Source organism: Amia ocellicauda, chromosome 22 (genome assembly GCF_036373705.1).
Source record: "Amia ocellicauda isolate fAmiCal2 chromosome 22, fAmiCal2.hap1, whole genome shotgun sequence".
Taxonomy (NCBI): Eukaryota; Metazoa; Chordata; class Actinopteri; order Amiiformes; family Amiidae; genus Amia; species Amia ocellicauda.
The window spans coordinates 2,517,208-2,530,593 of record NC_089871.1 but is presented as its reverse complement, the minus strand read 5'-3'; the positions used below and the strand labels follow the sequence as shown (position 1 = coordinate 2,530,593).

Here is a 13,386-nt window from a genome sequence, read left to right as displayed (position 1 = left end):
GCTGTTGTAGCCCATCCGCCTCAAGGTTGTACGTGTTGTGGCTTCACAAATGCTTTGCTGCATACCTCGGTTGTAACGAGTGGTTATTTCAGTCAAAGTTGCTCTTCTATCAGCTTGAATCAGTCGGCCCATTCTCCTCTGACCTCTAGCATCAACAAGGCATTTTCGCCCACAGGACTGCCACATACTGGATGTTTTTCCCTTTTCACACCATTCTTTGTAAACCCTAGAAATGGTTGTGCGTGAAAATCCCAGTAACTGAGCAGATTGTGAAATACTCAGACCGGCCCGTCTGGCACCAACAACCATGCCACGCTCAAAATGGCTTAAATCACCTTTCTTTCCCATTCAGACATTCAGTTTGGAGTTCAGGAGATTGTCTTGACCAGGACCACACCCCTAAATGCATTGAAGCAACTGCCATGTGATTGGTTGGTTAGATAATTGCATTAATGAGAAATTGAACAGGTGTTCCTAATAATCCTTTAGGTGAGTGTATATATATATATTTATATATATATATATATACACACACACATATATACACACACACACACACACACACACACACACACACATATGCATCTGTGCTGTGAAAATTAGAAACATTTTATTGAACATTTTAAATAAAAAAATATATTAAGAACAAATATAAACAGGTGCAAAGTTAGTTCACATAACATTTCAGTTCCTGGAGCTCCGGACAGCCGTCAACAACACTTGGAATGGAGGACAGAGTCTAAAAAACAAAAACAAAAAGAAACAGATCTTCAAACCAGAGAATTAAATGAGAAAGTAAGCAACTATGGGACGAACACAGACCAGGCCTAAACAGAGTCGGGTCTCTCCATGCCTTGAACCGAATGTGCCGCAGTGAAACAAATACTTCGTGAGGAAAGCAGACTATAGTGCTTATAGAACATACTGGCGGCTCCACATACAACAGCAATTCCTACAACTGGACGTAGGCATCTGTATACGGTCAAGACTCCATGTGACTGTGGATACATGCAAACGAGGAGACTCGTGCTAAAACGAGCAGTGCCCAGCGGTGTCTCTTCACCCACCTTTCTCACAGTTTCAATCATGTCATCCAGACAGTGCAGCTCCTGCTCCATTTTCCTTTGGTTCTCTTCATACACGGAGCGCTAAAACCCGTGGAGGAAGGACATGCATTAGTTATTAGAGGGGATGTGAAACTGAATCGGACCTGCAGAGAGGCGGTGCCAAACTCACATGTCTCTTGGCTCTGTCCAGAAGCTTGCTCCTGCTCTCCTCCATCTCCATCGCATACCGCTTCAGGTTCTCCAGCTGGGAGGGAGAGGGAGAGGACCTTTAAAACAACTTCACTGCAAATGGCAGTTTTACAGGATCCAAAAATGTCAAATTGACTGACATTATAGATTTCAAAACTTTGACGGAAACTAAGCAAATGAAATTCAGAGTAATACAAATTTGATCTAGTTGGTATATATATAAAAAAAAATTAAGTGTAGCAATGGCCTATACCATACTGTTCTGTTCAAAAATGGTCCTCAAGGGCCAGAGCGCTTCTGTCCTTCATTCCACCTTAACTAAATTAGTTAATTGAACTAATTAAAGCCATTTTCTAGGTCATGTAAATTGAAAGACCTACAAAACGTGCCATAGCGAGGTCCTCCAGGACTCGATTCGAAGAACACTGGCATATACCACCTGGATTAGGAACAGTATCTGCGAAGCACCCGGCCCTCTGGGGGAAAGTGGGGCAGGTAAGGAGTTCATTGCAGTCTGCGTGTGAAAAGCTGTACCTCCTTGCGCAGAAGAATTTTTTCATCCACAGAAGAGAGCCCCTGTCCTGTGTGACCGGCGCTGCTGAGCATCTCCTCCCTCAGGGTGCGTGCCTCCACCTGGGCCTGCTGCAGAGAGTGCTTCACCCCCGCCAGCTCCGTGCGCAGCACCTGCAACACACAGCACCTCTTTATAGCACTTGTGCGCCCCAGCAAAACCAATGCCAAGTTAAAAAAAAAAAAGCAGTGGCTTTGATAATGAGAACATTTGCTCAACGGAAGCAACGCTCAGGTGAGAAACTCATTCTTGCAAAGATCTTGGAATTACCTGGATCAACATACATTTCAGATCAATGCAAATAAAGGTTATATTAAGGCCATAATATCTTTAAAATAAATATTGGACCCCTTATTTACTTCTAAATAGAGGACATTCTGAAGATGCTGGCTGATTTTAAAATGTACGCTTTTATATAACTTCCAGAACATTTTGCTAAGCCCCTGTCAAATCTGCCTGCTGACATTGAGAAGACCAGCGATCTTCTGCCACTGCTGTATGCAATTGTTCCTGTAGGTACAGTTGAGCAGAAGGAGTTAATCACTGCAATTGTTCATTAAAATATATTTATTACACTTTCAGAGTTTGTCATTTTTCGCCAGTCTGAGTCGGTGTCTAAGGATCCGGATGACTGAAGCGGGTTGTACACTTTGGACTGCTGCTCCACTAAAACACTTTTAAAATATACCTGCAGGCATTTTGTGATGACTACAAATAGGAGTTTTAAAAAAAACAAGAGGGCTGAATAATATAAATAGAGAAGAATGTGCACACTCTGATCTTCTATCACCATTAAAATACTCTATTCCAGGTCGTCTCCTAATTAGTCCAGATCTGTTGGAGGCAAGTTCCAGACATTACTTAAGAGCTCTCTGTAATCTCAGTTTCTCCCTGATCAATCCTTGCCCTGGGTTTTAGAGACACAGAAAGATCGGAAAATGGATGCCATCTTGGCAGATTAAAGAGATCTATTTTCAAGGGCACAAAAAAGGTCATAAGATGGGAACAAATCAGAATAGGGGTTAGCAGACAGAAGAGAATCTAAAGGTTTTTCCACACAAAGCAAAGCAGCTGATCTAATGTCCATCGATCTTCCAGTGCCAAAAACAAATGTAATGTTCATTTCATTATTCATTAATAGTCTGCAGGCTACACGAAGAATTACTGGTCAAGTTAGGCTACTTTTCCCCAATTTAAGCTAGATTGGCGAGAAAACCAAGCAGAGAGCCACTAACACTTACTGCCTTTGATTAACTTTCTACTTCAGTTCTTGCCGAGTCACTGCAGTGGAGAAAACAAGACAGCTCTCCCGGTCGGCTAACAACTGAAGTCATGGCTGCTTGATTTTAGTACAGGGACTACAATGAACAAACCTTAAAATGCATTTTTAAAAAGTCACCTGATCGGTCTCACAGATAATAAAAATATAAGCATTTATAATTGACAGGAATATGGCAGCAAGGATTGAAACTGAACCAAACTCATGCCAAAAGATGTCACCCCAACCAGTGAAAAAAGAAAGGGAGCAGGGGAGATTGTCCTTCAAAACTTAATTTTAAGAAGTGCTTCCTGAACCAATTACTGTAATGGGAACAGGGTGAAAATAGGGCAGGATTGGGAATATCGGGCACAATTCCTTACTGTGTTTTCCAATCTCTGCTGCTGAAAGAGCTCGGTGTATTCCTCCATTTCTTTGCAGGCTTTCTTCAGCCTTTTTTCTTCCTGTGACACAAGAAGAAAGGAGCAGAGATTTAGCTACTGCGGAAAAACACTATGCAGGTTCCTTCTGTTAAACGGCACAGAGATCTCAAAATAACCAGCAACACAAGAAGGCAGTAGAAAACTTAATTACCGACCTGAACTAATGTGTGTCGCGCTCTCTGAAAATTATTTCCTGAGGCGGAGTGCGAGAGGAATTATTAAACTATGTCAGGCCAAAGTAAAACTAATCTGAGACCCCAACACCAGAATAAAATTCAACCACAACATGCAGTAAACAAATACACATTGATTCTCATAAAACCAGAAGCTTTTATTCTAAGTGCACTTTGTGAAGGCAGGGCAGGATGCAAATATAGCAACACAGCCATGAACTGGAGCCAAGATCTGCCGTGATCAATAGGAACCAAGGTCAGAAAAGTTCACATCTGTATTGGACAAGCTCACCTCAATTTTTTGCTGCAGGATCACCTGGTCCTTTTCCGCCTGGGCTCGGAGGGCATGGAGCTGTTCTCGGAGGTTTTCAACATCGGCGTCATACTTCCAGGTCAGAGCACTGTTCTTCTCCTGCAGCTCGGCCCTGGAACAGAGAGAACTTGCTAACCGGGTCGCAGGACAGACCCACTGGACACTAAAATTCAATTACTTGTTCAATACTACAGAGGTTCAGGAATCTAGGTCTGAAAACTATGGAGACCCCCCCTGATTTTACCATTTCACCAAAGGAGAATAATTGCACGCTACCTAATTACATTTTTTTTAAAGCAATAAATGGTCTTCAATTCTCAAATCTATTAAGGCTACTCCCTTCTGGGATTCTCAATCTAATAAAATAGGTCACATTAAGACCAGTCATGGGAGATTGTGTCTTTTTTATAATTTTTTTAGATAGCTTGACATAATTATAGAATCCAAATTCAGTTGTACAGCAAACTTGCAAACAATGCAGGCACACATTTTTGATACCCATATTGGATTAGATTTGACTATTCCTTAGTTTAGTGGCAGACAAACACAGTCAAAGTAAACCAAGCCAAAGATGGAAAAGGGATCAAAGCTCATTGTGGTACAGAAACACCCCCAGCCTGCCGACCCTCCTTACACCGTCCGTCGCAGCTCCTTCTTCTCTGCCGCCTCGGTGGCCCGGAGCTCCGGGAGGGAGGAGCAGAGTTCAGACACCGTCTCTCTCAGGCCGGACAGCATGTCCACTAGATTGACCTCGGTCCCCTCTGAAAAACACCATGAGCTTGTCAAGTAGTGACCAACGCATGTGTGTCAATTTTATTCTGTAGTCGTAATTGAAATGCAGGCTGTATACCGGCAGTCTTGGGTGGGGCGGTGTGGACGACGCGAGTAAAAGCACTGCATCCACTTCCCAGTCCGTCCGCTGGTTTCTCCTCTGGACCTATAGTGGAAATATGATTTTGGAATACCCTTTAGAAAGCTCTCACAAGACTTATTTCCCGTATCGTTCATCTAAAATTTAGATTTTTCCCGCCCCTCTCTCCAATAGGTTGATATTTCCATTAGGAGATCGATTTGTGACTGAGCTGCCTTGGACCCTGCAGTGCCGTCGTACCCGTGTCTGTGTGCCGGTCATCACCCTCCTCCGGCAGCTCCGTGGTGAGGGCATCGAGGACCGTGCCCACAAAAGAGCCGGGGCCGTGGCGGGGGGTCTGCAGAGCTGGACAGGGGGCGTCTTCCTTAAAGGGGGAGCTCGGGTCCTGAACAAGGAAAGAATTTCAGCACAAGGTTTGGGACCCTAGAAATTTAAGAACTGTAGCCTTACTGGGCCAATTCCTACATTCAATACCAGATGGGTCAGTTTAATGTACCATTACAATGTAGTTATTAATGCTATACAAAAAATCTAATTTGATTTAATCTGAATGAAGACCATTTTTTGGGCAATTGTAAGGTTTGTATGCAATTGTGAAATGAGGGTTTTGAGCCTTTATCTGGCGTCCTACCCGTGCACCGCGCGTGTCCAGGATTGTGGCAGCGAGGCCCCGCAGCTGGCGGTCGAGCTGGCGGACCTGAAGGGACGACTGGCTGAGCTGCTCCCCCATGCTCAACAGCATGCTGCGCGCTCGCCCCCGGGTGCTGTCCAGCTCTCGCCTGCGGGGAGACAACACGCTGTAACCATACGGCCCTCCACAGTGACGCTGCAACTCTGACACGTGCGGGATGCATGTGTGTGTATGTGTGTGTGCGTGCAGAGAGGTGGTGATGTGCTCTCTTTCACAGCCGACATTAGCAACCCCTACCTGAGCTCAGACACGGCCTGTTTCAGGTCCTCACACTCGAGGTTGCGCTCCCTCAGGGCTTGAAGGTGGGTCTTGACCAGGGCCTCGTTCTCCAATGCCTGTTCCCTGGTCAGGGTGTTCTCCTCCTGAAGGAACTGTCCACAGAGAAGCACAAAGAGGCCGGTCAGATGTTTCTATTAATTCTACATGCAGCTAACGTCCTAGATTTGCTTCAAGCTGCACGTTGCCTACATGGCTGTGTTTGAATGCTTGGTCATTTCATTCGAGGACTGCACACACACGTCCGACAATCAAGAATCTAACACTGAACCATGTCAATGCCCCCCCAGCTTAAAGGAGTGCCATTCAACGAGCTGCTTATACCCCACCTCGTTTAACTCCGTCACGGAGGAGAGCCGTGTCTGCAGCTCTGCTGCATGCTGGAGCTGCAGGGTGCATTCATGCAGCTCTCTCTCGGCTGCGGAGAGCTCCTGGTTACGGTGCTGCAGCCGGGCGCACTCCCCCTCAGCCTGCCCCAGCCGCTCCCGCAGAACGCCCACCTCTGAAACACAGCGAAGACACAAGACAGAGCTCACATGGGAGAACTCAAACAGCCGCTGGAGGCTTCAGAATTCAATCTCAATTCAGAAAAATCTGTAAAATCACCAAAATCATAAAGACTGACCTGAATTCATGATGGTGACGTGCAGTCGGAGGTCTCCAATCTCTTTTATTGCATTGTTCAGATTACACTCAGACTGCGCCAGTTCATGTTGGACCTGCAAAAAGGGTGTTATTCAAGTTACTAGCGTTTCATCGGACATATATGTTAAGCAACAGACGACGGGGACGTGCAGCTTGAATACAATGAGACCAAGTATTTAAGCACGGAAAGAAGGAACACGGAGCTGGTAAGGACTCTGCACTCTCACCCTATTTCTCTCTTCAGCTGCTCGGTCCAGTTCCACCCTCATATGCTCCTTCTCACGGAGGGCAAACTCAGCCTCCGCACGCAGCGCTGACAGAACTGGGAAGGTCTGCCGAAGGACACTGGTAGCCTTACTCAGCTACAAGAGAAAACAAAATTACATTATGCTTTCAGCTCAGTGTTAAAGAAAAATGTTCAATGCAAACCTCCATCTACAGTGTATGCTATAAATCAGTGTAGTCACAGGTCTTTCGCCTTCTATACAAAACATTACTTGTCCCATGTGTACGGTCAACAGGATGCCACAACCTAAAGAGACACTCACTTTCTGATCCATTTCTAATCGATCGCACTCCATGTCTTTGTAGAGCTCTTCGGTGGTTTGGAATGATTCAACATACTCCTTATTCAGAGCGACCTAAGGAAAAGTAAAAATAATAAAGGGGGGGTGGGAATTATATTGGTAGGACGCCACAAGGTATAAAAGAAGGTCAACATTATCAGTACACCTACGCTCTTCAGTTCAACACAGTACAGGACTGCAAGCCGCAGCAAATTTAAAGACCACTGTAGCCTGACCCCAGGCCTGTTGGACACAACCGCAGTGTCAAACCGGTGTCGGATGCATTAGCGAGAAAGTGCTGAAAGAGGCAGTGGGTGCAGGCGGAGCTGGAGTTACCTGCTGCTGGCAGGCCAGTGTTAGGGCCGCAGTGATGTCCTGGTGGGAGCCCAGTGACAGCTCCAGCTCCCTGATCCGGGCAGCAGCGTGAGACCTCACGTTGTCCACAACACCGTAGGCCTGGGCAGGCAAGTAGAGACGTTAGACCGCTCTATACAACACACACAATAAGTGTACGAGAGGAGAGGAAATGCCTTCAATCCCTCTAAGATGGCCTTTCATATCTAGCCAGCCACATGCCCCGCTTCTCAGTGGGGCAGGTCCTTCAGAAGGGAAAAACTATACAATTACCGCTTCTTTGACTCGAAGCGCGTCCTCCATCAGCCGCCTCATGTCATCCCTCTCTCTCAGGCTCTCCTGGGTCCGCTCCTTCATCTTCCTCAGCACCTCCAAGCTCTGTGCCTGCAGCTGTCGCATCCGAGACATCTGCAGGAAATACAAAAATAAATACAAAAATTGTATTATTCCCTACGTAAGCCTAGAGCCCACACCACAGAGTTTTCAAAGTCTGTGCTTCGGTGCAGCAAATTAGAGTCACAAATCGAGCCGTTTAATAAGGGCAGCCGACAGTTTAATCTCTCCACCAGAGCGTGATGTGTGAATGCAAGAGAAATGGCTCACCTGCTTGACGTTAGCTTCCTGATCCTCTCTGGCATGACTGAAGATTTCATTAGCCACTGAGAGGGCATCAGCTGCATCTGTGCTCATGGAGACCTGTCGTGATCAATACAGTGGAATCAGCAATGGGCCAGACAGGCCGACTGCCAGCAGGACATAACATAACAGGACAGTGTTCACTATCTCACTAGGACAACAGTCAGTCTCTTTAGGGAAAGGAAACCAATAAAGAGGACTTACCACCCCCACCCTCGTGTCCAGCATCCTCTGGAAGAGTGTCTGTAGCTCTTCGTGCTGGAGCTCCAAGGACTGGTTGCGCTCCACAGCTCTGGCAAACAGCTGTCTGTACTGCTGCTCACCCTGTCGAGGCAACCCAGCAGGAACGCATCAGTTGCCAGAATGAGTACACAATACACAAGTGTGTACTCATTCTGGCAACTGGTCTTTAAGCCAAGGAAACAAATACACTATACATTTTTCAATTGTGCATTTGTTTTGGGTTGTATCCTACCTGGTTGAATTCAGTGTGATCAGTCTGGACAAACTTAACTCGGAGGTCAGAGGGTCCCAGGCGATTCTGGGTACTGTGGACCCTGCCTGCGGCCAGCTGCTGGGAGAGCGCCTCGGCCACGATGAGCGCCGAGGTCAGCCGAGACTCCAGCTCAGCCCGGGGGACCGAGGCCAGACTGCCGGGGGCCAGGCTGCCAGAAACACACACGGTCAGGTCAATCGCACTGATCTAATTACTCACATCAGGATACACACCGACACACAGCAGACCCAGGCATTTTACCTCCTGCTTATCCAACAGCATACAAACAAATTAGGAAAACAGTGCTTACTTCCAAAGCAAAGAATCCGTATTGGTCCCCATTTCGGCCACCGAGAACTCCCTCTTCCTCTCAAACAGCTCTGAGGTGTTGACGCCGTGCTCAGCCAGCTGAACGGGGGTGGTCCAGGTGCCCGCCGAGTGACGCTCCGCGGGGGTGGCTCCATTTCCCGCAGGCAGGGGGAACATCAGGATCTCAGCCATCTGCAGAAGCTGCTGCTGCAGAGCCCGGGCCTTGGTCTGAGACAAACTGCACAGGCCTGGTTTTCTAGCGGAGGGAGATCCTGGACCGGGCAGCACCTTGTCATCAGGCTCCTGGGCAGCAATCGTTGCAACTGTCGGATTCTCGTGGCTGTTCAGCAGGGACTTCTCGTCCAAGGATGAGAGCACGCTGATATCCCAGTCTTCTCTGGAGGCAGGACTGGCCACCGTCGAATTGAGCGGCGGCTGGAGGAGGGGGCTCTGCTGGCTCCCTCTCCACAGCTTGGACATGCTGCTAACACAAGGGCTCCCAAGTTCCCTCTTGCCACTCCGAAGGAAGTCACAGAGCGAATCAGTCCGTGGGCTCAGCAGCCGGTCATCCTTATCCGTTGCATCACAGATGCTGCCGGTTTCAACCCCAGAGGTGGAAATGTCCCGTTTGTCAGCAGAATCCCCATCTGCCATCTTCAAGAGGAGGCTTTTGCTCAGAATCGGGGCCCTCTGCACCGGAGTAGAGAGGACATTCAGGAAAGACTTGGAAAAAGATCCCCCGAAGGAAGAGTCTGGCAGGAAGGCCAAAGATTTCTCCTCAAATGCCAAACGGCTTTCAGATTCTAAACCCCATGTCGACAGATTCTGAATTAAGACTGTATGGTGAGGCTTTGCTTTCACTTCCACCGGTAACACACAGTCTACAGCTACGGCCTCATGGAGGGATTCACTTCGCAAGCCTCTCTCTTGAACTTTCATGGACTCGCTGTCTTCTGCCAAAGAAGCAGAGCCCTTCTCAGCATCCAGGAGAGCCAGTCCAATCACACTCTCATCCAGAGACTGCAATTTTGAAGCATTAAGCATTGGAGCCATTTCAGGGTGCATCACAATCTCTCTCTGTACACCCTCCTGCAGACTAAGTTCCGCTGACACCGGCTCATAGTGTAGGTCAGCAGTGGGAGTCTGCTCAGATGTCTCCTGAACAGCTACAGCTTCAGCGACACCAGTATTTGCAGAATGTGAATCTGTGGGGATCTCCAAAGGCATAGATGATCTTTCACGGTCTTCACTCTGCTGGGTTTCTAAATGCCCTGGTTCACTTTCTGGGGAAGCCTGAAGAGTTTCTTCAGCTCCAGGGCTCGAGTCACACGCAGGTACTCTCGTCTCCGAACCCTCAGCGTTCCCCATGCAAGGGGTTGGCACAGTGCAGGCCTCACATGGAAGCCCAAGAGACAGTTCATTGGTGGAGAAGCTGGTGTGGTTTTCTAAAATCTCGGAGTAATTAGCCGTGTCTTGTTCTGCATTGCTGCAAAGGCTTCTCAACGTATCAACCAGTTCTCTGTGGAACATGCTGGAATGCAGGGGAGACAATTGTTGCAAGGCCCCCATGCTCTCAGGGACATCGGCTTCAGAGACACTGGCTTCTGAGACACAAGAGCTCTCCATAATCGGTCCCTCTGTGGACTCTGGGGCTTCTGCTTTGGAATGCTCAAGGACATGTCGGATTTCGATTTCTTCTCCATCGACACGAAAGGTTTTGAAGGCCAAGTCACCTACACTGCACTCACCGTTTGGCTCTTCGACGCCCTCACCCACTGACGCAGCAGAATACGCGCCGTCCTCATTTGAGTAGTCTTCTCGCTCGGCACCCTCTGTATTGTAAGGAGTTGCGGTTTCACTTCCATCGGGCACACCGGCACCCGAGGGCTCATCTGGGATATTGTCCAGCCCCGCAGCACCAGTGTCTGACATGTGTTCAGTGCTTTCTGTCTCCGTCTGAGGGATGTCAGCTTCAGGATGTATGGTTTCAGGCACAGCCGTCACATCAGGCTGGAGGGCTGTGGTCTCATCCGTCCGCACTCCCGAGAGGGGACTGGGGACAGGGATGTCGAAGGAAAATGCATCGTCATCTTTCATCAATTTCAAAGCACCGACATTCTCCTTCAGAAATCCTTCTTGTGTTGGAGGCAGTAAGCGAGACTTAAAGGGAGTGCATTTTTTGGCATCCACAATGACAGAGATGCCTCTCGAAGCAGGGCAACTGTGATGCGAGTTAACCTCTTCATCCTACAAAAACATCGAAAAACACACGCATTAACATCGCCACTATGAATAGATTGGGTCTCTACAGGAGACACTTAATCGTGTATTATTTCAGAACTGTATTTATTTAAGATTTAAGAGGTGTGGTAGGGGAAAAAAAATCTTTCAGTAGTTAAACAATTCTGCCTCCTTTGAAAGGATTGTATTCCACTTATATTAGCATAAAGCAAGGGAAACTAACCAGTGAGGATCATTATAACTCCATAATATTATTTTTTGCAGTGTAAGCAGATCCATTGACAGCAATTTAAGTCACGGATAGTAACAGGTTAACCAACGAGGAATACCTTGACTCTGAGACTGCCCAACACAGGTGTTGGCATGGATGGAGGGGTGGACAACTGCAGGCCAAACACTTCATTCTGAAGGCTTTTCAATGGAGTCCTTCCAGTTGACCTTCTCACTGGTTTTCCTCTGGGCTGCGAACATTAGAAACAAACATTTACACACAGGTCTGGTGAGCGCCGGCCACCTTTGCTAAAGGAATTAGACCGATATATTGAGAGTTACTCTGAATGAATGCTCTGATCCAGTCCAGTCACACAAATGTACTCACATCAAGGTTATCACTCTCCGAAACACTGACTAATGATCGCCTCCAGGTAGACATGTTGGGGTTTTTGGCATCTGTAAAAAATATTGAAATGACCAAACTTATCCAAACTCTATAGTTCATTCATAATGCATGAATGTGTGTAAATCTGCAAGTTATTTTTAATAATAATAATAATTCAATAAGCAACACAAGTGTCAACATTTCCTGTTAAATCAATGCATTACTGAAACTTAACTTCCATTTAGGTAAGACAACAACTCGAGTACAGAAGTAGATTGTGGTTTATATCGTTATCCATTTAATATGAAGTGTTTCGCTGATATTGTGTTTATTACAGGCTCGGTTAGACGAAAAGCAGATAAACAATGTGGCGCTGAATTGTACTAACACGGCACGCAGTCTTACCTAAACCACCTGCACACGGCAAACAAATAAACTCATCCGACTTATATTGTTCCGTCTATATAATTCAAGATGTTATATTAATACTAAATAAAACCACCACTCACCAGCAGCACTAATACGGAAAACTGCAACCGCTGAAAGTCGATTCAAAACATCTCAAGCTCAAACGTGATTGGACAGCTCCTGGTCAACGTCACTCGTAAGCACGCATGCGTCCCCATCTTCTCGCGAACGCGCACGCACAGTTCAACAGAAAGGCGGTTGCGCGCACATTGAACACAATGCTTTGACTATGTAAAAACAAGCACATATTCAATTAGAAATAATCAGCAAACATCCCAATCTTCTTTCATAAATGTACTACTGATTGTCTTATGTATATTTCTCGCAATAACGGGAAAGATTTGGCATTATACACTACATGAGAGCTGTAAAAATGTCTCCCATTCAAACAGTACTTAAAAAAAAGGGAATCTACTTTCAAGTGTACTCAAGTACCAATAGTAAATATTGAGATTGTAGAAAAGCAAATGTGCCCGTTTGTGTGTGAGGGGCACACAGGAGATTTATTTGATGATTACATCCAAAAATACATGATATTATCAAGGTAGTTGTAGGGTTCCTCTGTTTTATCTTGAAGAAAAACACATCCACCAAAAATAAATTGTATTTAGGCACAGTTCTGGAAATGACTTTCATGTGTATTCAGTATTAACAAAGGGTGACGCTGGGTGATCAACACAGAAGTGTATCACCAAATCAGATTATGGGCTGAGATAATGGAAAACCTGTCATTTATATAATAGTTTATTTTCAGTTTTCTTACCGCAACTCACTCACACACAGGTATCGCAGAGTACATTAAAACACAAACCAGAATAGACAATACACATATGCACCCCTGCAGTGCTCGCATCTTATAATCCCTGCCATTTAAAAAACTTGTTTTTCATAGGCTGTGAAGTGTAAACATCACCATGATTTTGGGACCTTTTAAAATGTGCATTTAATTATGCATATGGATACTGTATCTTTTATAGACAGCTGTCATTGAAGTTCACCCAGTACTTTTCTGGGTTTGTCCTTCCATTTCCAATGATACAGTAATGGATATTGCTGTACCTCATGAGCACAACACTCTCCATACTGCAGCATTGTGATTGTAGCAAGTTTTCATATGATTGGCAGGTCAGAACAGGAAGAGCCTTCTGACCTGCCAATCATATGAAAACGTTACCAAAGCTGCCCAATAGGGGCCCTGCTAGGAGCGGAATCCCGCCCCCG

At 46.3% G+C, this 13,386-nt stretch overlaps 1 protein-coding gene across 2 annotated transcripts; it reads right to left on the bottom strand.

Annotated features, from left to right (window-relative positions):
- Positions 1–588: 588 nt before the first annotated feature.
- On the bottom strand, positions 589–12,271 carry spag5 (sperm associated antigen 5). Of its 2 annotated transcripts, none has more exons than XM_066695704.1 (24): positions 12,207–12,271; positions 11,698–11,768; positions 11,429–11,560; positions 8,860–11,105; positions 8,529–8,718; positions 8,258–8,377; positions 8,021–8,113; positions 7,691–7,825; positions 7,400–7,519; positions 7,046–7,138; positions 6,725–6,859; positions 6,478–6,571; positions 6,182–6,354; positions 5,814–5,947; positions 5,517–5,664; positions 5,126–5,270; positions 4,865–4,951; positions 4,649–4,775; positions 3,994–4,126; positions 3,469–3,549; positions 1,791–1,940; positions 1,237–1,311; positions 1,068–1,148; positions 589–739 (listed from the first exon to the last, which is right to left on the bottom strand). In XM_066695704.1, exons 2-24 carry the CDS (start codon positions 11,749–11,751, stop codon positions 668–670), a joined length of 4,818 nt encoding a protein of 1,605 aa, XP_066551801.1. In that variant the 5' UTR covers positions 11,752–11,768; positions 12,207–12,271; the 3' UTR covers positions 589–667. The 2 variants fall into 2 exon arrangements, with proteins under 2 accessions (XP_066551801.1, XP_066551800.1); XM_066695703.1 differs by lacking the exon at positions 12,207–12,271 and adding an exon at positions 12,103–12,198.
- Between the last annotated feature and the right edge of the window lie 1,115 nt (positions 12,272–13,386).